General features: G+C 40.0%; 3 protein-coding genes across 3 annotated transcripts; 2 read left to right on the forward strand and 1 right to left on the reverse strand.

Annotated features, from left to right (window-relative positions):
• The first annotated feature begins 889 nt into the window (after positions 1–889).
• On the forward strand, positions 890–7,939 carry polk (polymerase (DNA directed) kappa). The gene is made up of 15 exons (XM_070904955.1): positions 890–945; positions 1,115–1,258; positions 1,611–1,730; positions 1,877–2,029; positions 2,416–2,547; positions 2,673–2,823; positions 3,021–3,242; positions 3,658–3,782; positions 4,007–4,173; positions 4,252–4,284; positions 4,404–4,500; positions 5,352–5,523; positions 5,677–6,732; positions 7,567–7,615; positions 7,781–7,939. Exons 2-15 carry the CDS (start codon positions 1,130–1,132, stop codon positions 7,860–7,862), a joined length of 2,688 nt encoding a protein of 895 aa, XP_070761056.1. The 5' UTR covers positions 890–945; positions 1,115–1,129; the 3' UTR covers positions 7,863–7,939.
• Positions 7,940–9,150: 1,211 nt separating this feature from the next.
• ankdd1b (ankyrin repeat and death domain containing 1B) lies at positions 9,151–14,412 on the forward strand. The gene is made up of 15 exons (XM_070904292.1): positions 9,151–9,325; positions 9,765–9,865; positions 9,986–10,084; positions 10,187–10,285; positions 10,603–10,707; positions 10,840–10,941; positions 11,099–11,197; positions 11,721–11,819; positions 11,984–12,082; positions 12,267–12,365; positions 12,473–12,571; positions 12,859–12,954; positions 13,328–13,529; positions 13,787–13,918; positions 14,027–14,412. Exons 1-15 carry the CDS (start codon positions 9,151–9,153, stop codon positions 14,080–14,082), a joined length of 1,662 nt encoding a protein of 553 aa, XP_070760393.1. The 3' UTR covers positions 14,083–14,412.
• poc5 (POC5 centriolar protein homolog (Chlamydomonas)) lies at positions 13,675–25,076 on the reverse strand. Its single transcript, XM_070904291.1, has 12 exons — positions 24,993–25,076; positions 24,215–24,368; positions 23,469–23,576; positions 23,093–23,292; positions 19,473–19,649; positions 19,129–19,233; positions 18,112–18,291; positions 17,395–17,578; positions 15,814–15,947; positions 15,347–15,445; positions 14,952–15,122; positions 13,675–14,813 (listed from the first exon to the last, which is right to left on the reverse strand). Exons 1-12 carry the CDS (start codon positions 25,074–25,076, stop codon positions 14,679–14,681), a joined length of 1,731 nt encoding a protein of 576 aa, XP_070760392.1. The 3' UTR covers positions 13,675–14,678.
• Positions 25,077–27,512: the final 2,436 nt, after the last annotated feature.

Below are 27,512 nucleotides of genomic sequence, written 5' to 3' on the forward strand. Positions count from 1 at the left end.
TACATTAAAGATGGTTTGGGAGTTAAAACTTCCCATCCATCATGGCTCTGCGTGAATATATCAACAGGTCTAGTTTTATTCTTTGAGATTTTCTGTTGTATTATATGACGGTATGGCTGTCGTAGATCATTTAGATCGATCATGCTTCAAACTATGCTAAAGGTTATTTTTAACAGTGAGTTTTGTGCTTAGTGTTCTTCTATCACTTTTTATATTATGTGTACTTTACACACGATGATAACGCACTCCAAGGTTCACGAGGTCCACTACATATCAGAGAAAAAATACCACTAATTTCAAGTCATAAAGTCTAAATGGCAACATTTTTCATGTCCGTCGTGAGGGTAAATAAGTTAAATTTATCAAAGTCATTATCATCTTCTGCAGCTTTAAAGAACATCTGTTATGGTAGCTGTACTTTTTTCAAGTAATTTCTGTAACGTAATTGTCTTATAACAAGAATATGCTGTAACTCTTTATATCTGTATAAAGCTGTAGGGCAGATGGACAGTTTCTTAATACTAACTGATGTCAACCAAAAAACTATCTTAAGCTTTCGTTTCATGTTTATTCTCTCTGGAACTACACACACTATTATCTGGAGACACTTTATGCTAACATGATAGTTGGACATTTACACGTTGGTTTATATTATTTGGCGTCTTTGAAAGGGGTGAAGAGTGATCTCGCAAAGCCTCTCTCAATGGCGCAATATGATCTCAAATACATAGTCAATATACAAAACTTTCTTCATTTAATTTAAATTTAAATTTAATTTATTTAAAGAGGTAAAGGAGGCAAGCCCCGCCCTATCCGGTGATGACGCATGTACGCGGAAGTGCCGCCAAAATCGTCATCGTCACTGTTTTCAAAACATGTATATATTAACATTAGACAGCTGAGCGATCTTGATTCAGTGTGATTGTTCCTGTTCAGTGTGAAAAGGTAAGTTGCTGAATTACTGTTGGTTATCTGATCTAGCTAGAAAAGGCGGACACACAATGGGATACATAGCTACGATATTTTACATGTTTATCAACTAACTGTAGAACAGAGTTGAGATCGTTAGAAATTTGGCTACTGCCAAAAAACAAACGACTGTTTTCTCACCAAGGGTCCATTCTTCAGAATGGAGAATGGGGTTGCATCCACTAAGGCAGAGGGCTTCCTCTCCAGAATGGCCCTCAATGACAACAAGGCTGGTATGGAGGGACTTGACAGGGACAAGATCAACAAGATCATCATGGAGTCATCCAAGGTAGATACTAACATCTCAAATAGACTTGTTTCGTTCGGTCTGTATGATATACCAAGAATCTTCCATTCATACATACTCACAGCAGTCTGCATCTGCAAAATGTTCTCTCCTGTGTCTGAAGAATCTTAACAAAGATAAGTGATGTGTGAGGAAGGACAAGGCTCTATACTGTGCGGTGGACAATATGAAATATGAGGTCCTCTTTTACTGGCTGTGTCCAGCCTTGTGTGAAAGCCCTATATCCCCAGTGTAATGACATACAGTCCTAAAAATAGATGTGCTATTGTAGCTTTTCATTATAGTTGTGCTACAGAATCGGTAACTTTTTATTGTTCTTGTCGTTTCCCTGCAGGGATCCAGGTTTTATGAGAATGAGCTGAAGAGAGAGCAGCAGGTGAACCAGCGCATTGAGAAAATGATGCATCAAAAGGCACAGGTCACAGAACAACAGTTAAAGAAAGCACAAGCTCAGGTAAGTCATGGTATGGATTTAACTGGGTATGCTTGGCATCGGTTTCTTTTTAGAGGTCACTCAAAAACACATGCAAATAATTATGATGTCCTATTAAATGAAAAGGCTACATTTCCAAGTGTTTTTCATCAAATCTCTCTTTATAGGTGGAGAGGATGGTCACCGAGCTGGAGAGGAGCCGTGATCTAAGCCGTGTGATAGTACATGTGGACATGGATGCTTTCTACGCTGCTGTGGAGATGAGAGACTGCCCTGAGCTGAAGGACAAGCCCATGGCAGTAGGATCCATGAGCATGCTGGTGGGCTAAAATATTATCTGCGAAATGGACACAGTTATGACAGTAATTTCTTAGATAATTCATGCATGTGCTAGTTGTGTAAGTGCACCAGACACCGTGCATGACAGATAGTGATAGTGATAGATAGTCAGAGTAGAAATAGGCATGGGAATAGAAAATCTAGCTGCATTAGATTACTGGTCACATCACCTTTAATTTTTGAAATTCTAAATGAATTGCACAGTATTTCTAATATTAGAAATCATAAAAATTCACACGAATGTCATATGAATGGTTTAAAAACAAATTTAGCATTCAATTGAGAGTTTTGTAACTAAAACGCTTCTTTTTTTTGATTGCTTCTTTTATGTAACTGTTTTATTTAGATCACACCCTTTCTTTTTCAGTCAACGTCTAACTACCATGCCAGGAAGTATGGGGTGCGAGCCGCCATGCCCGGCTTCATTGCAAAGAAACTCTGCCCCAATTTAGTTATCGTTCCAACCAACTTTGATAAATACAGAGCTGTCAGTGAAGAGGTAAGAGTGATGGCAAAAGGAGATAAATACATCTGGAAACTTGCATTAAAAGAAATGCTATGCAGCCTTTTTGTGGCTTCTTGCTTAAACTAACAGGTGCTCATGAATTTGTATATTTCTGTTAGATCCGGGCTATTTTTGCAGACTATGACCCTCACTTCCAACCAATGAGCCTGGATGAAGCCTATCTGGATTTCACAGACCACCTGGAACAGAGGCAGAGTTGGCCAGATTCCTCATGCACACATGGCTTCCGCACCAGCAGCACCATTACAGGCAGGACTTAATTATACAGAAATGTAGAATGATTATATGGTGTGGTATGGTTGTTTTTTTGTAACTGACACTTTTGCTACATTTACTGTAGACATGGTCACATGACAGGAGACATTTCTGTTATATGATGAACTACTAAGTTTCATACACTAGAAATCCATCAGATTATTGTGTGAAATCATTTATTTTCTGCAAAGGTGAAGAGAAAATTGAGCTTCTCCCGGATGCAGTGCCAGAGATGAAAGACCTCTCTCCGGTCCTGTTTGACGACAGCCCGAGTTCCTCTCCCTGCTTGCTGGGTTCTGAAGGTGCCGGTGCTGCTGGTGGTGCGTTCGAGGTGTTTGGGAAGTCTGTTGAGGAGGCTGTGAGAGAGATGCGCTTCCGCATTGAGCAGAAGACAATGCTGACTGCCAGTGCAGGTGAAGGGAAAACACTCTGACCAAAAAGAATAGTGTTTTATTAATCACAAACATTTTGCTTTTTAGTTCACAGGAGAATTATAACATATGCTTAACTAAAGTTATGTGTTTCTCTCTTCTGGTTAGTGAACCATGTGTGACTGCATCCTGTCAGGGATTTCGTCTTTGTTTTCCTCTCTCTCTCTCCTTCCTACTTTCTGAATAAAAACTAAATTTAAAAAATATGAGGGGACAGGCAATTCCACTTAAAGTATAATTCATTCTTTACAATAACAAAACTGCTCAACAATGATAATAAAAGTCTGCAAAGTCTATCCTTCACATTTAGTTTAGAATTATGATCAACATCATGTGTATGTTTTGCCAGCCATTCATTTACAAATACACTATTCAATTATGCTATTCACTCTTCTAGGAATTGCTCCAAACACAATGCTTGCCAAGGTGTGCAGTGACAAGAACAAGCCCAACGGCCAATACAGACTCCCCTCCACTAGAGAGGCAGTCATGGACTTCGTCCAGAACCTCCCAGTTCGCAAAGTACAGTACACATTGCTCACACTAAAACATAAACAGAGCCTTGTGGTGTGGTGAATAATTATGGAAAGATGTTAGAATGTAATCTTGAGATTTTGTATTATTAAAGGCTGACAGATGTGGTGTAAAGTGACTAATGATGTGCTGCAGATGGGGGAAAGATGGCTGAAAGAAAATCTGTATCAATATTTAAAGCCAGTAAAAATGTTGTTTGTGTATCTTTCCAGGTTTCTGGCATAGGGAAGGTGAGTGAGAAGATGCTAAATGCTTTGGGCATCAGTAGCTGTTCTCACCTTGGTCAGCAGATGGCGTTGCTGTCGTTGTTGTTCTCGGAGACAGGCTGGCATCATTTCATGCAGGTGTCCTTGGGTGTGGGCTCCACTTATATAGCCAGGTACTTCACTATCTGTTTAATTAAACTCAACACATTTGAGAAAGAGGGATAATACTCACTGTCTTTGCATTTATACAGGCATGAAGAAAGAAAAAGCATGAGCACAGAAAGGTATGGTTTTAATGAGGCATAAATAGACACTGACATAGTTGAATTGATTTTTTTAGTGTCCAGGCTCTTAACTCCCCCTCATTTCCTCTCTTCCATTCTGTGGCACTTAATCTCTACAGGACATTTAAAGAACTGAGCAAAGCCGAGGAGCAGTTGTCTTTATGCAGGGAGCTCTGTGAAGACTTGGCAGAAGACATGAGAAAAGAAGGCCTAAAGGTTGCTTTGTTTTTCAACATAAACATAGAGGTTCTGTGCATTTCTTAAACACATCTTTAGCTACCTGTCCTTGTTACATCAACCATACATGAGGTTATGTTGTATGTTGATAGTTTTATATATATATATATATATATATATATATGTATATATTCTGACAAATCAATCAGTGATATATATGTGTATGTATATATGTGTATATATATATATATATATATATATATATATGCTGTGACATTGCTTGGATGACTCTTGCCTTAACTCTCTGCGATTGTCTCAGACTGAGCAAAGAGAAGCTAAATAAAGCAAGCATTGGGCATATTTGAACAGAAATGGACAACACCACAAAAATGGATTGAGAGAAAAGGGTTATGTTGGTAAAAAAATATTGTCTTATTCTTGGCCTACCTAGAATCACCCTGACTCCAACCCGAATCTCATACAATTACCTCAACCTGTTCATTCCTTTTCAAATCGATAGAGAAAGGACTGGATGGCTTGGCACGACCATCACCCCCCCGCCTGCGTCCCAATGTGGCCTTGATAGCTGGAGGAAATGGAGGGCCATTAAGGAGACAGCAGGGGCTACTATCAGCCTTGGAAATGTCTCCCTGGGAGATGATCACATTACTACGAAAGCGCTTTGTGGCGTGTTTCTCACAAAATGCATTCTGACAAATCAATCAGTGATATGACCAATTACACAGATTTCCACCTCTCTCCTGTTTATGGCCCTTCCATACAGTATCATTGATAATGCTTGTAATTAAGAGGTTGTTAGCAAACAGAAATGACCTTAACTGTTTTGCTTAATAGGAATTCAACTGTGTATTTTTTTCATTTTCCTAAAGGGTAAAACAGTCACACTGAAGCTTAAGAACGTGAACTTTGAGGTGAAAACCAGGGCGCTGACGCTTCCATATGCTGTTGCTACAGTGGATGACATCTTTGCTGTTGCTAAGGACCTCCTGAAAACAGAAAGAGACAACGAAAGCCCCCAGCCACTCAGACTGAGGCTCATGGGTAATTAGATATAGCAATATAACTGACATGCCAATTACTATAACTAACTTGAAATAAATCTAAATGATCTGTGACACACTGCATGTGAAAGAAATAACACTGTTGTCATTAATTTTGAAGTTTTCTCCAGATAATTTGTTTTTATGCTCGTAGGTGTAAGAATCTCTGCCTTTGTCAGTTTGGATGATAAAAAGCCCCTGCAGAAGAGCATCATTGGCTTTCTTCAGCCAGGCAAGACAGACTCTAGTGGCTCTTCCCAAGGAATGCATGAAAAGCTTGAGAAAGAGCATCTCTCCGATCACTCCTTCCAAACCTGGCCTCTTGCTCGTCTTCCCCTGGCGCAGAAGTGCCAGAGACAAGAGGAAGTTCCCTGGCGGAGTAAGCAGAGGGGGTTAGAGGGGAGCCAGACTGGTAAGGAACCCCAACAGTCTTTCTTCCAAAGGGCTCATGCCAAAAGACTGCAACTCCAGACAGTGAATGCAAGCACACAAGAGGGAGGACATAGGGAGAATGCTTCTGTGATTACTTCCACAGGCACTTATGCTCAAAAGGGTGCAGAGACATCAACACAAGTGCAAGAGAGTAACTGTACAGCCTCAGATCTCTCAGAAAATGACTTTGTTTCCCCCGTGGAGGCCCATGCATCCACATCAGGCTGTGGTGGCACAGTGTCAGAGACCCTTACCTGTCCGGTGTGTTTCAGGCAGGTGGAGACGACTGACTTGAATGTCTTTAACAAACATATAGACCAGTGTCTCAGTGATACCTCCAGAAAGCCAAACCAAAACACTGTTTCTGACACAGAGTCAGCTTTGGACCTGGACAGTGAACATAAAGAATGTGAAGTGGTTGACAAATGGAGAGGGGGGTGTGAGGTTGAAGAGGAGAAGGCAAAGAGCAGTGAAGAGTTGGAGACGAACAGAGCTGATCCTCAGGAAGACCAACGCAGCTTGAAAAACAATTCTGTTCAAATGGCTTTGTTGATCAATGGTGACAACAAAACCATGACCTCGCAACAGCCTCGGCCATGTAATGATAAAGGCCCCATCCTCATCTGCCCAGTATGTCAGCTGACCCAGGACAGTGATGACCTCATTATCTTCAACCACCACGTTGACCTCTGCCTGAACCAGGAGGTCTTACATGAGCTGGGGGGACAGGCATCCTCTCCCATGAATCCACCTCCAGTTACAAATACCAAGGCCATGGGTGGGTGTGTGTATTAAATGAGGTTGTTCAATATTTTAATATAATATTTATAATTATATTTTTTAACATTAACCCTATTCCACTTTTTTCTTTGTGTTTTGTCATTAAACCTGCAATAACTGCTTTTTTTGGCCACTTGGGGGCAGCAGAAATAAGTCGGGGCTGAGCAAGTAAAGTAAGCAATTTTCGACCACAGCTGCATTGGGTGATAATTCTCTGTAGGTTCATCACTATGAGAGACCCCTTTCACATAGTTTTCACAATGTCATTTGATACATTGCTATTATAAAGATATCAGTTATAGCAACTTTAATTATTTGTTTTGTTCGTATACTTTGGGATTCCAGGTATTTCAGAGCATGAACCTAAAGTCTGAGAATGTATCTACCTGCTGATAACAGATACCATCCTGTCAGTAAAGTCTATAAAATGTGGCTGTATGACATGACATGAGTTAACAGAAGGAATGTCTATTTGGGAGGATGCTGGTGGCCTATGACCTTGTTATTTACAGACAGTGACATTGTGTGAGAAGTTTGTATCGATTCCTACAGAGAAAAGACATCTCATTTCAGCCCATGGGCCTTCCATTGCCCTGGTCTTGGAAATGGCTAAATCACTTTCTCACCTATTCATTTCCTACAATGAACTGCACCCTGGTTTCCTCTTAAACAAGCCTGCCTCAGAAATTGCACTCTCTATATCCCTCTTAAGAGGTGCTGCAATTGTGTGCCTCCTCAGTGGATGTCATTTTTTTTTGTCAGAGAAGAGATAACGATGGAGTTGTTTTTTTTTTTTCTATCCATGTTCATGAGTGTCTGTTTCTGTTCACAGACAGAGGCCGCCTACTGCCACCGCAAGCAAGTAAAGGCAAAACCAAAAGGTGAGACTGCTTGATTACAAATTGTTGCTGCACAAAATGTTGACATGTGGTCTCTGCATATTCCATGTGCTGTAGTAAAAAGTACTATGAATTTACAATTATGTCACCAAGAGATGTTTTAATTTATAAAATGTTTTTTGTTTGTGTTCAATTCATGACTCTTAGACGGGACCCGCCTTCCTCTCCCCCTTCTAAAAAAGCTAAAGGCCTCGGTCCTTGCAACACCATCGACAAGTTCTTCAGGTGACAGTCATGGACGCAGAACGTCCTCATCTGGAGAAGCTGAGAAAGGAAGTGAAGAACCGCTCTCCCCTCCTGCCTTTGTTCTTCATGTGACAGACTCCATGGCTCAAACTGTCCTCACAATCATTGCAAGCAAAGCCATATTCAATTGTTTTTCTTCAAAAATCTGCAAGTAAGATACCTGATATAAGAAGCTAAGTATGTGCACTAATATGCCTCATTTGTTTTTTATAAGCAATATGCTAGACAAGAAATTAAAGATGACAAAAACAAATTCTGTCTAGAAAATTAATGGAAATATTTATGACCCTGTTGTCTGTCAATGCCAATTTTTATTACTCACTGAAGATAAGCTTATGACTTTGTTTTAATGTATGCTAAATTGATCATAAGGTTATTTATTAAATTCTCAGGTGCCAGTGTTAGTTTTTTAATTTATCTTCATGAAGTTATTTTATTCAGATATTTTCAGTAATTTCCAGTTGTATTTATTGTGTTTTTCAATGGTAACACTGTATATGTTTAATAATGAAGATAAGAGAATCCTTCTATCCTGTAAAGTCGAAATAAATTACTATTCTGCAGAAATTTCACTTTGGGTGATGACAAAGAATTAACATCCATTCTCTATTAATCAGACTTTTAACCAACTGACGAAACACACAATTAGACTGGTTTAAAGTAAGTTTTACTGGTTTAAGTCCTGAACCAGATAAGGAAAACACATGCTCCAGGTGAAACTGCACAGGAGCAAAAAGACTATTGTATCAGGTTGTGTGAATATGAAACACTGCTGAAAAATAGTATGTGTAACTAGTCAAACATCCCTGCACAAACAAGTTAAACCACCATTAGAGCCTTATGTTAATCATCTGTAAACATTGCACTGTGTTCACAGAAATTAAAGTTAAAAAACACTTGGTATAACATCTTCATGTTACTCAAGGCATGATATAAATGAAGCATACTCATGCCATTTACTTGTCATGTAACACAGGTGAAGTGTGACATATTCTCTGATACTATCAGCGGTCTCTTAAGGGTGTGAGCTGGTAAAGTAAACACAGACCAGCCCTCCAGTATTAAGAAAATAGTAGGAGTACACTTCCATTTCAAGGCTTGCTGTTCATTACTTGAAGACAGGAACTACATGAAACTGGATGTTTTCAGCTCTGGTGTGCTCCTGTGTCCTCCTTTGTTTTTGTTTTGCTTTAGGTGCATACATTATATGTATATTGATTTACACCAAACCCACCTTGGTTATACAAAGAGGTCATTTAAAGAGCTGCCCAATGGAGAGAAAAGCAGTGGCTTTGAGGGAGATGATCAAGAGGCATCGTCCTAAGAAGGAAGACTTAGACCCTCGAAAGTGGATGAGACAGGAGACGGTGAAGGGGTTTGCTGACTTCATACTGAACAAGCACTCGGACAACAATACAGACAACAGCTATGACAACAAAGAGATGTGTGAGTATGCAAGGAGAGCAACAACAAAATGAGAAGAGGTGGAAAATAAATACATAGTCTGTGGCTTTACAGAACATAACAATTAGAGAACATTATGGAGCAAAATGTTTCGCTGGTTTCTCTGGTTCAGGACTGAGTTTATACTGTTAGAGCTGGAGTTAATCATTAGTTGTTCATAGTGGCTGTATGCCCATAGCATAACAGTTTCTTTCCAAGAAACACACCATATTTGCACAAGGCTGAAACCTAAAACAGATACACACTCATCTTAGTTTACCTTACTGTGTGTTCCTGTTGAGGTTTGACTCAAATACCATTGCAAATGCCTCACACATCTGATTGTGTATAAAGCCGGATACATGCTGTTATGTATATTCAATAATATAGCATATATGTTGATAACCACATGTAACACCTCCCTGTCTGCTGTGTTGTGCAGTGCTTGAAGTGGAGAAGCAGTTTATGGAAGCAGCTAAGAGTAATGATGTGGAGACCATGAAGACTCTTGGAAAAGGGCTGAATGCCAATGCAAAGAATGTGGTGGGTCTAAATTGACAAACAAGCCCTCTATCTGCATCTCAGTGTATTGCATTGTATAAAATCACACAAACAGACTCAAAGGCTAATGGGATAATATACTTATTAAGCTTTTTACTTCAGCATAATAGGACTGCCCTTCACTATGCAGTAGCTGGCAAAAACAAGGAAGCTGTGCAGCTTCTTCTGCAGCGCAGGGTCAAGGTGGACCAGAAGGACAAGGTGAGAGGGGCTGAAATGTCTGCATCTCAGCAAGTTGAGCCACAGACAATGTTATATTTCAAAGTAATCACAACTTTCCATTTTGTGTTCTGTGTCTGGCAGTATGGCGTGGCACCCATTCATTTGGCTGCCTGGTTTGGCAGTTTGGAGATCCTGAAGTTATTAGTGCAGGCTGGGGCTGAACAGAAGGTTGAGAACGAGGTAAAGAAGTAGAAGAGTTTTGTTCCCCTGTTTCTCAGTAACTGACAGAGAAATAATAACCAGAAATTGTGCGATTTGTCTTTTTATTTTGTGCAACAGTTCTAAAAAACATCAACCACACATGCCTCCTCCTGAGTCCTGATTAATTCATTATCCTGAATTATCCTGGATTTTGAACTGAACATTTGTAAGCTTGTCTCACTACAAGCCTCACTGCAGACCCTCTTGTTCTTCTTTTTATATATCCTTTTGTTTCCTAATGCAACTCAAGTAAAATTTCTTTGACAATGCTGGATGATAGCTTTTTTCCTACTCAGGAAGGACTGAACATCATGCACTGTGCTGCTATCAACAACCACACTGAAATTGTAGTGTATATTGTTAATGACCTGCAGATGAAAGAACTAGACAAAGATGACCAGGTATCTATTTGACACTCATTTTTAATAAGGAAATAAATCAACTGTATAACTCACTTTCTGGGCAAATTATGTAGGACTACGAAAGTACATGCAGTAAATGTGGCTGCTTGTATCTCAATTCTTCTATCTCAGTCAGGACACCGGGCATTTGCATTGGCAGCAGAGCATGGGTGTGTTGAAATGTTAGATATGCTGATGGTGCCATACAACATGGCCACCATGAAGCCCAACAAGGTGCGTGTGGACTTGTTTATGTGTTTTAGGTTTGTGTGCATCTATTTACAATATACAGCTATTTATGCTCATGTGTGTCTGAGTGCAAAAACCTGCAAGAAAGCTCAAAGTCAAACCCTCTTTGATGTGAGTTGTTTCCCTCCCTCCCTTCTGCCAGAGAGGGGACACGCCCCTGCACTTAGCTGCCAGGAACGACCACTTGGATGCCATCCAACTGCTGCTGCAGAACTTTGATACTCGGGATGAAGTCAATGTGGTAGACAATCAGTGTAAACATCCTCTCTATCACGGTTTGGTTTGTGACAGTGTGTGCTCAGTGGCAAATCCACTGCTGGACGGTGGCTCCACTTAAGTCATTAATATACTGGTTACCATTATCTAACAAGGCAAATGTGTTCAGGCTTAAACTTCAGCTCTGACTGGAAAGTTATACTTCATGAGATTTACTTGGTGCTTCTGGTCAAAGATTCTTCTAACAGGGATCGGAGCCTAATGATGGCCATCATCTGAATTAACATGACAGTCATTACCTGTTCTTAAATAATTAAAAATGTCTTTAAAAATCTGTTAAAAGTTACTGATGCCCATCCATTTTCCTTCAGTTTAAGAGGATTGGTTGATTTCTGAATTGTACTTGGTTATAGGCCAAAAATGTTGTTATATTTTGTGAGCATAGTAGGTAATTTTAAAATTGTGGTCAACCTGAGAAAAATGTCCTGCTTCTGTTATGGTTATCTAGCACCACTGCTATATTTTTTGACGGATCTTCTCTGTTGAAGGATGGTGAGACAGCTCTGTACCAGGCTGCAGACAATGGCCAGGAAGGATGTGTCCTGACCCTGCTGGAGGCTGGCTGTGACCCCAACATCCTCACAACGGTTCTGACATTAACATTAAAACCACTGACTTGGTGCCCTGTTGTTAATGATGCATTACTGTAAAATACTTAAATGTGGTTAATCCTTTTGGCAGTAGTAAATCATGTTTTTTTGTACTGGTAGTAGGCCTACAGCTAATCCTCCTTCTCTTGCCTTTCTTGTAGGCCAAATGCAGTGCTCTCCATCCAGTTTCAGAAAGAGGGGACACGTCTCTTGTCCAACTCCTCCTAGAGTACAAAGCTCATACGGACTTTAAGAATCAGGTAAGCAAACACAAGCTAGGTGGCAGTAGAACACTCTTTCAGTAAAGTTTTTTGGTAACAGATCACACACACATCAGTTGTGCTGGATGCATAATTAATAACCATCATATTGTAGTTTTACATATTTTCTCCTAAATTAACTTTTTTTGGCTCATGTTGTGTAACAGGATATTTTTGCTCTCAGCACCTAGAGGCTCCTCTCCACCTGGCAGTGAAGAACAGTCACATCCCTGTCATCCATTCTCTGTTGACGGCTGGCTGCAACATCAATGTCACCAATAAGGTATGATCTCCCTAGTAACACAGTAAAATAAGACATTATCCAAACTATATATAATAAAATAATATGTTTCATTGCATTGTCCTGTCCCCCATACCATGAACTGTTAGAGGTCCCAGACTGCTATGCATCTTGCTGCGGAGCTGGCCAGAGTAGAAGTCGTGGAAATGCTTCTTAAAGCCGGGCTGGATCTGACACTCCGGGATAGAGTAAGAATTCTCACAAACACCATTTCTAGAGCGAACATAGTGTAGTTGCCATACAAGTTAAATTATGCTCTTGTACTTGTACATGTCCACACTTTTTTTCCAGGAGTTAATCTTGGCCAAAATCTTCAGTCAGGCCATCCAAAGGGCAAAAGACTATATATGATTAATTTAAGCCATAACAGCAGCAGGATCCATTGAAACTGTAAGAAAAATCTATTTATAAATTTGATACCTTACAGTTCTAATTAAAGTTTGTGTATTTGTGGTACATGTTGGATTCGGAGCAGCAGGGTAAGACGGCTCTGGGTGTGGCAGTCAGAGCAGACGAGGTGATTATTGTGGACATGATCATCAAAGCAGAAAGACACTATGCCTGGAGGGAGGTGAGAGATAGTGGAATAATACTTGGAACTTTTTGTATGCCATAATCCATTCTTGAGGCCTCGAAATCAATAATTGCATTCATCACAAATGATTCATTTCCTAACGTCACAATCTAGATTAATTGAATCTGCCCTGAATACTATTAAAGCATCCACAGTAAAAAATTACTCACAGCCCAGAAACATTTGACAGTCATCAATTGAATTAAGGGTATGCCTGATTCCCTTCCCTTCTTGATTTTCAAAATGTTTAACCGGCATTCATATTGCTAATCGTGTGCGAGTGTCTTTCCAATAATGTCTTTCCAGGCCTGTGCTCTCTGAGGCTTGTGGCCTTTATCAATCTGCTGATGTGATTTAATTGCCCTTTCAGGCCAACCCTGAGCCTAATGAGAGTGTTCACAGTGAGTATCCGCTAACTTTTAAACTTGACCACCGCTTGGAGACCAAGCAGCTCCGTTCAATGGCCTGGCGCTTGGCGTATGAGCTCCTGAAACCTGGAGACTGGAAAAGACTGGCAGAACACTGGGGCTTCACTACGGACCAAGTCTCGGCCATTGAGGAGCAGTGGACAGGTGTCACAACTCACACTTACTGGACAGGCTTTTGACTGTGCATTTGGCAACTTTCTGAAATACTATAACACCTAAAATATTACAGATTCAAATCCCTTAACTTAAGGGGAAAACTTGGCAATGAAAAGAATATTCTTTGATAACTTTATTTTTTCAAACAGACAGGGCCATTCCAATGCACAGCGGCAATCCATAGGCTATTTTTACTAGTTGAGTTTTTTTCCTGACTGTACAGCACTGTGTGTGTTTGTCCACAGGTCAGCACAGCTATCAAGAGCATGGGAACAGGATGCTGCTGATCTGGCTCCACGGGGAGGAGCTGGCTCAGAGGAGCCCTGCTAAAGAACTCTACCAGGGCCTCATCCTCACAGGGAACAGGAAAGCCGCAGGTATATTCAGATAACAATTTGTTCAGAACAAACAAACAAACATATAGCTGTGCTGCCTGGGGATATGTGCCAACAATTTATTACAGAAACCGTTAAATTGTCTTTCAGATAAGATTCGGATGGAGGCAGAGAGTGCCAGCAGTAAGAGCTGCAGCATTTCATGAGGGATGACCACTGCAACATATGGACAGACAAAATTAACTCCATGTTTACATAATGTTCCACTATTGATCTGTACAGGACGATAGCAGTAAAATAATTTATTTAAAAAAATAAAATAAAGACCATTAACATATGGCTTTGGTTTAGTAAAGTAAACAAGCTGTGGTGTTGGGCGGTCAGTCTCAATTGAAAACATCAGTAACACAAATATGATTTTACACATTACAGTACAGTCTCACCTGTGCATAAGGTAAAGTAAAACTATCAAAGAAACAAATGTCCATTTTGTAATTCTAAACTCTGTCCAGCTGGTAATAATTAAAAACATTTACATGTGCACCTGTGTCTAGTACTTTCCTGAGAAAAATCCTATTGTCCTAAGGGAAATTGAGCCTTTCACATTTATGAAAGGAGGCTGAAAAATGGCAATCAAATGCTCACTTCAAATGTACAGAGCAAGGGCAAATTTATTCCAAGACATCAAAAAGTAATTGAAACAAATGCCAAGGAAACTATTTCTAGGATTGTTGCATAGGATGTGTTACATATTAAATCTAGACTAGGTGAGCAACACTTTCTGTGAGATATGTGTGTGTGATCAGTCAACTACTTTGATGGAGTGTACATGGCAGGTGCTGGTGTGTGTTCTGGAGGAGCCTCTGCCTCCGGCGGAGCTGTGGCCCTGTTGGGAGGAGCGGGGAAACTTAGCAGCCGTGGCCTGACCAACAGTGAGCTGAAAGAATGAAAGAATAACAAAAGAAGACTTTCATGTTACCTTTCAGCGTCACATGCCTATACATACATGCATACATATAATAAACACATAGATAGTAAAACTTCAGTAACAGTAGTGATGCACACTGTCCCATACCTGTGTAACAGGATGATGGCGTTCAACGATCACAGAGCTCATGGGCGGAGCCACACCCATCACCTGCAGGTTACTGCGTGCAGCCTTACCAACGTCAGTACGTGCAGTGATGCGAGCCGTTACAGTCTTTGAGGGTTTTTGTTGACTGGCTGTGACAACACGACCACTGACCTAAAAAAACAACATTATTGCATCATGTATAAATGTGATTACAGTACTTCTTTTTTACTAAATTTTAGTCATTTTGTGTTGTTGGTTACCAATTTGATAACCATTTACTCAATGATATAATTACCATCATAGTTACACATAGCTGTTGTGAAGGTGGACATTGTCATTACTTGTAAGCAAGCCCCTTGTACCAGATTCAATAGATCAATATGTTTAATGCTAACCTGTTTGTGGGAACTTGCAGTTCCTCCAATGGGGAGTGAGCTGTGCACCACTGTGGGAGGGAGTACTTCTGCCCTGGACATGGGGGCACCAGAGCCCATCTGAGGAAAAGAGAAACAGGAACAGGAGTGTAATTTAGAGGAAGTGAGTCATAGTGCAGCAAATAAAAAAGACAGAAGGAATTACAAAAGCAAATTCAACGCTACTGTACAAATACTTCTGTTTTAGTTGCATCTACATGAGAACACTTGAGTGTGAAGCCTGAATTTGCGGCAATATAAAAGGTAACAACAAATAAATAAAATAAATAAAGTGAAGAAAAAGAAAATGTGACTTTTGACTTTTTATGTGAAAGAGAAATGGATTAATGGATCCAATGAGAGATTTGAGAAGAAATTGAAGTATGGCACAGAAAAACTATGGTGTGTGTATAAGTGTATGTTTTCATTAGAAACTGTGAGTGTCTCACCATATCTTCTACTTCACTGTGGGAAGGGTCCGGGTGGTCAAAGTGGACTGGGCTGAACCGTGTGGAAGAGATGGGATATGGTTGAAGTTGAGCCAATGTAGTAGAGCCAGGCTCATCCTGGGGAGGCAGAACATCTACAGAAAGAAAAACATATTAATTGAGTCAGACTCACAATATATTTTGATTCAAGCTTGTTATAGTTACAGAAAATTACTAATTTCAAAGCTGAATGTTGGACTGGAGTTTACAAATGATCTGAATCTTTCTTAATCAACTGAATCAACCGGTATCCTGTGAATGAATAGCCTAACCATCTGATATTCCCTTTTGATTGAACAATTTAACTTTCTAGGTCTCAATACAAATTATTAAAAATTGGCAATGTTATATATGATTAAATTTGAGTTGGAATGTGAATACCTTTATCATCTCCTGCTTGTTTGAAAACATGTTAACAGAGAAACTACACAGCCCTGCTTTGGCAAATTACAAAGGTGGCTGATCATTAATTATTCATAACTCCTATCAAGTCTGTGTACTTAAAAAAGTCTAAATATCACTTCATATCAATTGATTTTTAATGAGAGATTATAAAAGAGAAAATCAACTCTTGTTCAAAGCAACAGAAAATGGTACTCAATTAACAGCCAAGTTTGACAGTAACATAATGAAGTGCACTTCAGGTTGCAAGACTCATTAAACCTGTAAGCAGATGGATGAGCAGAAGACCATGCTAAAGTTCATTTGTCAGCTTCAGCAGCCTAGTCCTCAAAAATAACAAAGTAACAACAGCAGAATGGAACTGTTGCCTGATCTGACAAATCCTGACTTTTGGTGCAAAATACTGATGGCAGGGTGAGGATTTGGTGTTAACAGCACAAAACCATAGATCTATCCTGGCTGCTGTCAGTGAGACTGTGTGATGATACTGGTGTAATGCCATGAGTTTTTAGGGCTGATTAGTACTATTGTACTGTCATTTAAATGCTCCAAGAACCTAAGCACTGTTGACCTGTTGCACATCTTGTTGGCTTTGGTTTCCTGGTTTATGATAGTTATTTTTGTCTACTCAAATACCATGTATTGTCCCAAGCTCACAGCATTATCATACTACTAAATAACACTAATTACATGATTTAATAAATGTTGCAAAGGGTTATTGAACTTTCCTAGCCAATCCGTCATTGCCACGTCAAGGTTATAATAACCTGTGCATTCAGCACACCCACTGACTCATCACTCCATCAGATGAGCCAGTGAATGACTTCAAGAAAAGAACAAAGACCTCTTACACTCCACTCATTCATAAATCTACACAATTCTCAATAGCACACGGCTGCACTCTGTTGGAGAAATGGTGTCTGTCCTTTCCGATGGTTAGTTTCTGTCATGATAGCTGCACTGAATTAATACAGCACAGATGCAAGGCTAACAATGCCTTCATGGTTTATTGTATAGAGCAGGGGTCTATTTATGTAGTTATGGGGCTGACGATGATGACGATGGCAGTCCAATTTTAATGTGCTAGTTGTTTATGGATATTCTCTAAAAATAGGTTTGTGTGGTCATTCTGTTACAGACCATGCTGATCATGAACTGGAGGTTGCTCTGGCCGTCCCTCTGTGGTATGGAACATGCCAAGAGCCTCCATGTTGAGAGCACACACGCCCCTCATGAAGGCCTTCTTCATAGATTCCTCATAGCGCTCTCGCTCTATTCGTAGTCTCTGAATCTCTGCCTGGGCCTTCTCTACAGCCTCACAGTGCTGCGGAGACAGGTAGCAGAGTGCAGAAAGAATCATTTATCAGTTTATACAATACTGACTACATTACACCTAATGTTGTTCATTTTCTTGCTTTCAATCTCAGGCCTGTGATGTACCTTTGATATACATCAATACCAACAACAGTTATCCCTAATTAACTTTTATTTCTTGGTCACACTGTCTCAATCTTACATACTTGCTCTGCAGTGATTTCACTGCAATCTATTAATCAAGTTTTGTATGGCTGTTACTCACTGAGATGTTCATATTGTATGTATTTATAACAATTCACTGTAGAGACCTTTGTCTCCTATGTGCCTATGTAAGAAATGAATAAATTGTGGTAACCAGTGGTGCTTTGGTTCTGCTTCAGATGGCGCAGCTCTGTAAATGTATAATGTATCTTATTGACTACAGTGCTGTGATTCCTGTGGTAAAACACCTCAATGAAGTAGAGTCAAGTATGAATTTAGCAATGCAGCATCAGCATATACATACTGTTTCATATGTAGGTCCTTCACTGGCTTATTTACCTCTGACAGCTTGGCCTCATACTCTGTAGACAGGCGACTGCAGACCTCTTCAGCCCTTGCACGGCAAGCCCGCTCCACCTTGACCTTCCAGTGTTTCTGGATCAGAGAGTGCCACCCTAACCACACCTTCTTCTTCAGCTGCAAATTGTAGTGCTGCTGTGCTGCTTGAGCAGCATGAGCCTGGCAGGGAACCACAAGACCATGAAAATATTCACAAGGAAATAATTACACTCATAATTCATTCTTGTGCAGGTGCAGTACATTTTCTCTTGTGGTGCACTTTTTGTGTCATGGTTTAGACAAAAATATGAGTCAACTACATTCTCCATTTTAAAGAAATGACAAAAATAGATGTAATGTAAATTTATATATATATGTATGCACTTGTTAGATATGCAGTATAGTGTGAAAAGGAATGTTCATGTATGTAATTTTTTAAGAGGAGATACTTGTGTAAAATGTGGCATGTGCATGTTCAGTGTGCAGTGACATAGTGACGTATGGGTCGGTAACTCATGCAGAGACTGATCATTTGCATAAACCATTAAACGGCATTAAACTTAACCTAAAGTAATGAGTGAACTGATGATTCCAACATGGCCGTAAAATGTTACATGTTCATGTGATGTTCTTGTTCATATGATGTTCTGGTCCAACACACACACACACATTTTACTTTATTATTGTCTGTACAAAAATCAATTCTGATAAAAACAAACAAACAAACAAACAAACAAGCTATTTAACTTTTTGTTGTCTGTTGACTAAACTAGTACACATCTGTGTGCATTCTCTTAGTGTAAAAGTAGACAAGTGTGTGTGTGTGTGTGTGTGTGTGTGTGTGTGTGTGTGTGTGTGTGTATGTGTGTGAAAGTTGAAAGCTTGAAATTATACCGGAGCACAAGCAAACACAGATGCTGTGTAAATGAGGATGTAAATAAGCTCCTTTCATCAAAAACAACAAATAATAACAAATGAGTTTTCAGCCTGTGGGAAAAACCAGTATCAACAGTGTACCTCTTCTTTGGCCTCAGTGTGCTGAAGTCTCCAGTGGGTGAAGGTCCTCATCTTTTCAAGCTTTTCTTTTTGTCTGTCCAACACCTGGCTCAGGTTCACAATCACCTGAGGGAGGATACATCACAGAATGAGCATGTCAGTCAGAAAAGCAGACATAAAGTTCCTAAAAAGCATGAGAGATAGAATGTGCAAGTGAGCAAAAGATAGAGATATCGAGCTGATAGCTTAGACACGGATTAGGCCCACCCAGTCCTACACTAAAATTTCACAACAATGGCAATTACTAGAAATTAAGTCTCAGTTTGGTACTTAACCCATGTCCAAATAAATACACATGTAGTCACCTCATCTTTTCTCTGGTTGGAAGTCTCGTAGGTGTGTAGCAGCCCCTTCAGGCTGTCTAGCTCTGACTTCAGGCCAGCTGTATGGGCTGCATACCTCTCCCTCTCTTTCCTCATCTCCAGCTTGTGTTGCTCCTTGAATGCCAGCTTCCACTTCCTGAGCTCAGTCAGTACATTTGACTAATTAGGGAATAGAGGGTGGGACAGTCACAGTGTGCTCATTACATTACTTTAGTAAATATGGACATATGTACACATATCTTCAGTTGTTTTTAAATTAGACAAACAGGTGTGCCGGAGGTTTTGTCACTGACAGAAACTGCAAAATATAGGAGCCTGGCAGATTTCAGAATCAGAATCAGAAATACTTTATTGATCCCCGGGGGGGGGGAATTATACAGTACCGGTGCTCCCATTCAAAAGTAGAAAGTAGCATAAATTTAGAAATAAAAGTATGTACAAAATATAAAAATAAGAAATATAAAATAAAAATAAACACATTTACAATATTTAAATGAAAAATAAAAGTAAAAAATATATACAATAGCAATGTATATATATATATATATATATATATATATATATATATATATATATACACACACACACACACACACACACACACACACACACATATATATATACAGTCATGGAAAAAATTATTAGACCACCCTTGTTTTCTTCAATTTCTTGTTCATTTTAATGCCTGGTACCACTAAAGGTATGTTACCTGAAGAATACAATGAACACGACAAAAAATGCAGCTGATTACATAATACTTTATGTCCTATTTGACATGCTTAAGCTTAATTGTATTCCCAGGGTATATAAGAGGCCATTTCATGTCATAAGCAGCACTGCACATGCAAAGGCCTGGAGTGGTTTCCTGCTTACATTCAAGCCGTAGCACAACTCAGAAGTTGTCAGCTCTCACATAATGCCTAAAACAAAAGAATTATGTGAAGCCACAAAGGCAGCCATCTTGGCACTGCTGGAAATTGGCATGAGTGAGAGACAGGTAGCCAAAAAACTGAAGATCTCCAAGACAGCCGTTCATTACACCAAGAAAAAACAAGCCGAACATGGTACGACCAAATTGCTAGCTGGTCGAGGCAGGAAACGTCTTTCTACCCCACGAGATGACCTTGCACTGATCCATTCCTGTGTCAGGAATCGTCGTCAGACCTCCAGGGACCTTTAAAATTAGTGGGCACTGTCGAGAAATGTGACTTGTTCGGCAAGGACAGTTCGAAACCGACTTCTTGAAACTGGTCTGAAGTCACACAGGGCACGGAAGAAGCCCTTCATCAACGAAAGGCAGAGGAAGGCCCGGTTACTCTTTGCTAGGGATCACAAGGATTGGACTGTTGATGATTGGGCTAAGGTTCTCTTCAGTGATGAATCCAATTTTGACTTGATGCCCACTCCAGCCAACTTAATGGTTAGGAGGAAGCCTGGAGAAGCCTACAAACCAGACTGTCTTGCCCCTACAGTAAAACATGGGGGTGGATCAGTGATGATCTGGGGTTGTTTCAGTATGGGTGGAACAGGGCAAATGCAATTGTGTGAAGGGCAAATGAACCAGGTCATGTACAGGGCTACTCTTGAAAACAGTCTTCTTCCATCAGCTGGAAAACTCTTTCCTGCCTCGAATGACTGGATTTTCCAACAAGACAATGCCCCTTGCCACAAGGCAAGGTCAGTTAAAGCCTGGATGGAGAACCAGAACATTCGAACCATGCCTTGGCCTGCTCAATCACCAGATCTAAATCCAATGGATAACCTGTGGAAAATCATCAAACTCAAAATGGAGAACCACAAGCCCAAAAACAAAGCAAATTTGTTTGAATTTGTGCAACAGGAATGGGCTGCTGTGACAGCAGAACAATGTCAGAAGCTGGTGGAGAGCATGCCAAGACGCATGGCTGCAGTCATCAAAAACAATGGTTATGCAATCAAGTACTAACTCCTGTGTGTGTCATGTGACTAAAACAGACAGAAAAGAAAACATGGAATGCCTAAAAGCACTGTTTTTGGCAGTACAATGCCAAAGCTATTGATGTAAGAACTTAAGTGATTTTGGTTATTATCAAGAAAACCATGGAAAATGGCTAGATATCAGCTCTTAAATTAAACTCTTATGAGCTATTTTTGTTGTTATCATTATATTTGTCCAAACAAATGTACCTTTAGTGGTACCAGGCATTAAAATGAACAAGAAATTGAAGAAAACAAGGGTGGTCTAATAATTTTTTCCATGACTGTATATGCTCTTTTGCCTGACCAGTACGTCATGGAGAGGATGTGAGACATTGTCCAAGATGACCCGCAGCTTGGACAGCATCCTCCTCTCTGCCACTACCGTCAGAGAATCCAGCTCCACCCCCACAACGTCACTGGCCTTGTTTATTGAGTCTGTTGGAGTCCGCCACCCTCAGCCTACTGCCCCAGCATGCAACAGCATAGAGGATAGCACTGGCCACCACATTTCATCTCAAGTCTTGTTTTGTTGAACTGCAGATTTGATTTACAGTTCTGATGTGCAGTCACATTTTAAGGAGGAACACCTCTAGCAGAGATCTAGAACAGGCTACAGAGGCTCACAAGCAACCAATTCTATCAGTCAAGAAAACTGAAAGAGTCTCAACATCCTCTACTACGGTCCATGTTTCTCCACTGCCTTTTCCTAGGTCAAACTCTACTCTTTTTATCAGCACCGCTTAGCCGGTGATTGGTTATCATCTGCCCTCCATGAATGAGCTGTACAACATCAGAACAAAAGGGCAGGAAGGACACCAACATCAAGGCACTCACCTCCTCCAAAATCAGAGACACAATTAAAAGGTCACTAGCGCCATGAAAAGTAGAGCTGTCATCCTATTCAGCAAGCCTTCCTGAGACTCCACACATTCGCTTTATAATCTCTAACCTCTTCCTCATCATTGCCTATGTACATTGTCCACAATATTTCTTACATTTAATCCATCTCAGTCTGACTGTCTCACTGCATGAGTATGGGAAATATCAATATTTTATCATGTCAATATAAAGCTACTATACAGATTTCAGTTGCTCGTACATGTGCAGTATTATACATAATATGAAACATGCAGTGCCAGTGATGTAAACATAAACTAAAAGGTAAATTTTTTTTAAGAGAACCACATTTTAGCTTTTTCCACCACGCACTATTTCAGGTTTTGTAAATTAAGTGCAGTAACACTAAAATCTGTAGGCCAGAAAAGGCATAATTCGCCTTCTAAATTGTTCTTCAATTAATGCTCTGTTGACATTGTACCACAAACTTGCACAAAACTCTTAATTATGATTAAAATACATGTTTTTCACAGTAAATGACCAATTCAGTTTCATCATTTCAATGTATGTAAGAATAAACCTGCCAGATTGGGCCTATTTTGCTGTAAACTGCTGAAGTTCAAAACACAACATTGCCATTATATTATTGTATATATATTAGATTAGTTATTGTTCAGCTCTGTCAGAACTATATATATAGCCATACGACATTATACATGGTCAGTGCTCTAGCAGACAGCAAGTAAGAGCCATTAAATTGATTGATTGTGGAAGAAGACTTCTACTGTATGAAGAAGGAGACTAACCTTCAGGTTGTTGCTCCACATGTCCAGAATGTTCTCCATCTTGCTTATATTCTCCTCTGAGATAAACATCTCTGTCACTGCAGACTCGACGGGGTCTGGGCTGTTTGGCCTTGACCTATCAGTCGCCGTCTGTAACCTGTCTGAGGGAGCGTTTGAGAGCACCGACGCCCTGCTAGATGACCGACGAGCTATGTCCTCGGCTGGAAGGAAAAGAAAAAAGAAACAAACACAGACAGAGAGAATATCATTAGAAAATGAGACAATGCAACTAGATGATCTCTGTATTTCTAAGCTTATTTGATAGTAAGAGAAATTAATATACAATTAGATATCAGACCTAACCATTTTGTTTCTTTGTATTTTTAAGTCAATTTACCATGAGAGGGTCTTAAGTGTGTGGACGGCTCAACAATCAAGGGGGAGACCTGTGATAATCTCACACTCCTGCTAGAATGCCTCCCATCTTTAGCTTCAGTGGCAATATCTGACAGAAGACAGGAGAGACAAGGGAAGGAAATCAGAGAGAGAGGGCACAATGGAAAAACAGATAAAAAGGGAATGTTGCTAAAATAAATTTTGACCTGGAATAAGCTAGTAAAATTAAAGGTAAAAGTGAAATGTAAAAGTTAGAAAACAAAAGGCAGTTTAGGAACAGAAAAGGTGATGACGGGAATGCTGAATAAGACGAGCACGGCTCCTCGTCCAGGAATGCATTTATGTCAATATCTTAATTAAATTCTGCAGGGGGAAGAGAAAGCCTGCACTCTAAAGAGCAGTACGGGCAGAGTGCCAGGAGATCATTACCAGTCTGCCGTCTGCTTTCTACATCCCTGTGCACTACTCCATGACAGTTAAAGCACTAAACCTCCAATGAAAGCTACAGTGGGAGCTGGAGCTGGGGGGGGAGACTGATGGACTGTTTAAGATGTGGGTATCGTAGGGGAAAGAGATAGGGGGTACAATCTGACAGACTGATATCATATGCATCTTGACTAGACTGGTTTAAAAGCTGAAAAAATGGGGCTGAACACATACTACATTTTTCTTCCCATGTTGTGATGCCAAATCCTTTTTGACAGCTGATCATTTGACAGGGGCAGTGTCTGGAAGGACCCAAGATACCTGCTGGGTGCTGTGATTTTGTCTCATCTTTTCTCTGGGAAGTCTGACCCTCTGCAAACAGATGTGAGGTGCTCAGCCGCTGCAAGTGAGCACTGGTGAGTTTCTCAAGTTTAGGGGTGACCACAGCATAGCGGAGGAGCTCCTCATATTCATCCTGTTGATCCATCCAACAGTTAAAAAAAAAAAAAAGACCAGTGGGATTAAATGTCTATCTATATCTATTTCAGGAACATTTACAAGTGGTATCTTATATTCATAGTTTCTTAGTTTAATAGCCATTGTTCCTGTTGGTTATAATAACATTTTAGTCATCATAGTCGATTTCAAGACCCTAATACAGCTTTACAGTGAGGGAAAGCAACACAAGTGACTAAATAGGTATTTTAACAACTTACCAGTTCAACAATATTATCTAAATCACTTACTGTGAAGTGAAACCTATGGTGAATGTTAAAGTTACTATTCAAACTGTCTGTTGCAAACGTCCATTCAATTTGTCAAAGCTGCCTCTGGCTTCAACTTCAATTGACTTGCCTTAGTTAAGTTTTACAATGCAATGGACAAATATAACCCCACCCATTTGGGTGCATTTAAGTTTGTTTTAAATTCCAAATAAGTGGTTTGGATTATTGATTGAAACTAGGTGTATGTTTAAAACGTGTATGGTTGTCTTATTGCATGTGTTTCTCAGATGTGCTACATAATTTTGATCTGATCGATGTGACTAATGCATAAAGGCCCATAAATTGTGAATGTGTTTTTTTCTTTTTTAAATAACCTGAAGCTCAGAGGAGACAGAGCTGCCCGGATCAGAGTCCTTGGGCAGAACAGGACTGGTTGGTTCCTCTTCGTCTGAGGACATCTAGACAAAGATATAGTTGGAATGGCGTTAGTTCAAGGAAACACTACCAACAGCACACGTTAGCAATGTCTGTCTTTTGCACATGGTAGTTTAGTACCAACTGTTTTTATTATTATCATTTTGATGTCGTCAGCTACAAGTTACTGTATATACAGGACACGAGGGAGCAAACTAATTATAGAGCACAGGGTTTACTGGAGAAGCTGTATGAAGGTGGTCATAGACAGAAACACATCTGTGCTTATACCGTTAACGTTACCGTCACAAAACATGCAAACTGTGTTAGCTAGCTACTTTAGCTACATTTTACAACATATTTGACACTGGTTCTTTGGTAGGCAAAATGTAAATTCGCACCTGTAAGGTTAGCTAAACGCACCATACAAAATCTTAAAAACAGCTAAACTTACAAAACAGGACGATTATGTATGCTAGTGTAACTTTCTATACAATCAAAGTTAGCCTGCGTACGTTAACGTTACATATATCAAAACAGAGACGCTTCCTTTTTGGCTGCAAAGCTGACAAACACACAACTCTATGAAGCAAGCAGTGCTGTCTCTAGGAGTAAATTATAACTATGAGGTAACGTGCCAACACAGACAGACAATTGATGTGCAGTAACAACGCTTTCAGAAATGTTTACCTTTTATATATATTCTATGTATAGGCTATCACACTTCCACGTTATTCCGTCAGTTGGAAAATGCTTGCTTTGCCGTTTCAAACCGACTGACTCTTAAACATCAGACTCTATGATTGGCTACTGTTTCCACAGTACCCTGCTAAATCGTATCTGATTGGGTACAATGTTTCCGTGGTAACGGAAACCGGAACAACGCAGAGCTCACCATTTATGATACATGAAATATAATTTTTATATATATTGAAGTATTTGTACTGTAGTATATATATAATAATAACGTAATATAATATATATAATTTCTGTGATTTTGACAATGCAGCTTATTTGTTTTACACTTATCCTGACAGCCAGTAGCAGCTCAGTGTAGCGAGTATCATGGTACTCTATGAGTCATATTAGGAGGACTTTAGTTATTAGCAGTGGTTTGACCACACGATAAGCCGACTACTGTTCACATAAATATGGCTTGATAATCCCATTAAATTATAATAAACGACGTTTAAAAGAAATAATTTCTTTCTTTTTCTTTTCAAATCTTGAGTTGGCAGTTGTGCCCATTCAAGTAGAAAACATGGTTTCTAAACTGTGTTTCATAAGTAGTCTGACATGCTGCATAGAGATTAGCTGATTAGAATTGTCATAAGGAAGCAAACTTACATGTCTAAAGAAGGTGTAAGTCCTTGGGGAAGGCCACCGCCCTGTGAACCTCCCTGCGGCCATTTCTCTGTTGTTCACTTAGGCAAATAAAACTGAATTCAGCAATGTCTTAACCTCCTGAAGACCTGGTGCTTAATAGTATTATGACACATATGTGGGATAGGCCTAACGGCTTGGCAGTCCTGGGTTGGGACAGACACTAGAGGGAAGAGACATATGGTCCCTCTCAGCTGTGGCAGGGCTGCAAGCAGTACTGTTGGACTGGAGCCTCCTCACCACCTGGCTCAGTGCTGAGAGTACTTCCCTGTCCGAAGGTGTCCTGTCAGCACTGACTTTGGTGACAGTGCGGTAACCCCCCCCCCCCCCCCCCCAACCCCCCAACAAAAAAACAATCAGTTTGATAGCTGATCAGATGATCCCAAAGTGTTGAGGTCTGACTGGTGAATCAAGGACTCATTCTGATACATTTCACGCCAAATACATATATGTAATAAACAGAAAGGTTACTTAGTGCAAGCAAGGCCTGGCAGAGACACCCCTCAGTGCACACACACACACATTTTATTATTACATGTCTTGACAGTTGATGCAGGCTATGAATTTCAGCCAGAATTGTGAGGCACAGAGGATAATCCTTGCTGCTCTGTGGGGAATGGAGGTTTCCTGTTGAATGACAGGAAGCTGTGGCTCCCACAGATTACTTATTTCCATTTCAGAGCAGATGATTCACATGTTTTGAAAGGTTTTGGTGATGTGTTCATCACAGTTTCTCTTTTAGGATGATTTTTTGTCATCCCAACTTGTTAGTTTCACTGCTTTTTTATCGTACCATTGATGTTCAAATGCTTGTCTGCTTTTGTTAAGCCTTTACAACAAGGACTGGTTAGGCACAGACAACTGCAGGGTTTCTGTTTGCTTTGTGGAAGGCCTGGCATTTTAGGCATATGTACCGTATCTGTCTTACTGGCAGCACTTTAATAGCACAATACAATAGCCAACTGTTAAGCTGGTGTAGTGCCCAGTCTCTTTTTGTGAAATGTGATGTATGGTTGTTCGTTCTAAATTACTGTTTGCACTATTGATTGCCTTCTGTTAATTGCCCATTGTGCGACTACGTTACTAAGTTACATTAA

Source organism: Enoplosus armatus, chromosome 4, assembly GCF_043641665.1.
Source record: "Enoplosus armatus isolate fEnoArm2 chromosome 4, fEnoArm2.hap1, whole genome shotgun sequence".
NCBI classification, from domain to species: Eukaryota; Metazoa; Chordata; class Actinopteri; order Centrarchiformes; family Enoplosidae; genus Enoplosus; species Enoplosus armatus.

What these genes read in the sequence shown, in the direction of transcription:
- polk (XM_070904955.1), top strand. Translation starts at nt 1,130, where the DNA reads ATGGAGAATGGGGTTGCATCCACTAAGGCAGAGGGCTTCCTCTCCAGA. An exon ending in AGAACCTCCCAGTTCGCAAA is followed by an intron (nt 3,783 to 4,006) that starts GTACAGTACACA and finishes GTATCTTTCCAG; the next exon opens with GTTTCTGGCATAGGGAAGGT. An exon ending in AGTAAAGGCAAAACCAAAAG is followed by an intron (nt 7,616 to 7,780) that starts GTGAGACTGCTT and finishes CATGACTCTTAG; the next exon opens with ACGGGACCCGCCTTCCTCTC.
- ankdd1b (XM_070904292.1), top strand. Translation starts at nt 9,151, where the DNA reads ATGGAGAGAAAAGCAGTGGCTTTGAGGGAGATGATCAAGAGGCATCGT. An exon ending in ATCTGACACTCCGGGATAGA is followed by an intron (nt 12,572 to 12,858) that starts GTAAGAATTCTC and finishes GATTCGGAGCAG; the next exon opens with CAGGGTAAGACGGCTCTGGG. An exon ending in AGGGAACAGGAAAGCCGCAG is followed by an intron (nt 13,919 to 14,026) that starts GTATATTCAGAT and finishes ATTGTCTTTCAG; the next exon opens with ATAAGATTCGGATGGAGGCA.
- poc5 (XM_070904291.1), bottom strand. Translation starts at nt 25,076, where the DNA reads ATGTCCTCAGACGAAGAGGAACCAACCAGTCCTGTTCTGCCCAAGGAC. An exon ending in TGTGGAGCAACAACCTGAAG is followed by an intron (nt 19,650 to 23,092) that starts GTTAGTCTCCTT and finishes TTCCCTAATTAG; the next exon opens with TCAAATGTACTGACTGAGCT. An exon ending in CTGCAAGTTCCCACAAACAG is followed by an intron (nt 15,123 to 15,346) that starts GTTAGCATTAAA and finishes TTGTTTTTTTAG; the next exon opens with GTCAGTGGTCGTGTTGTCAC.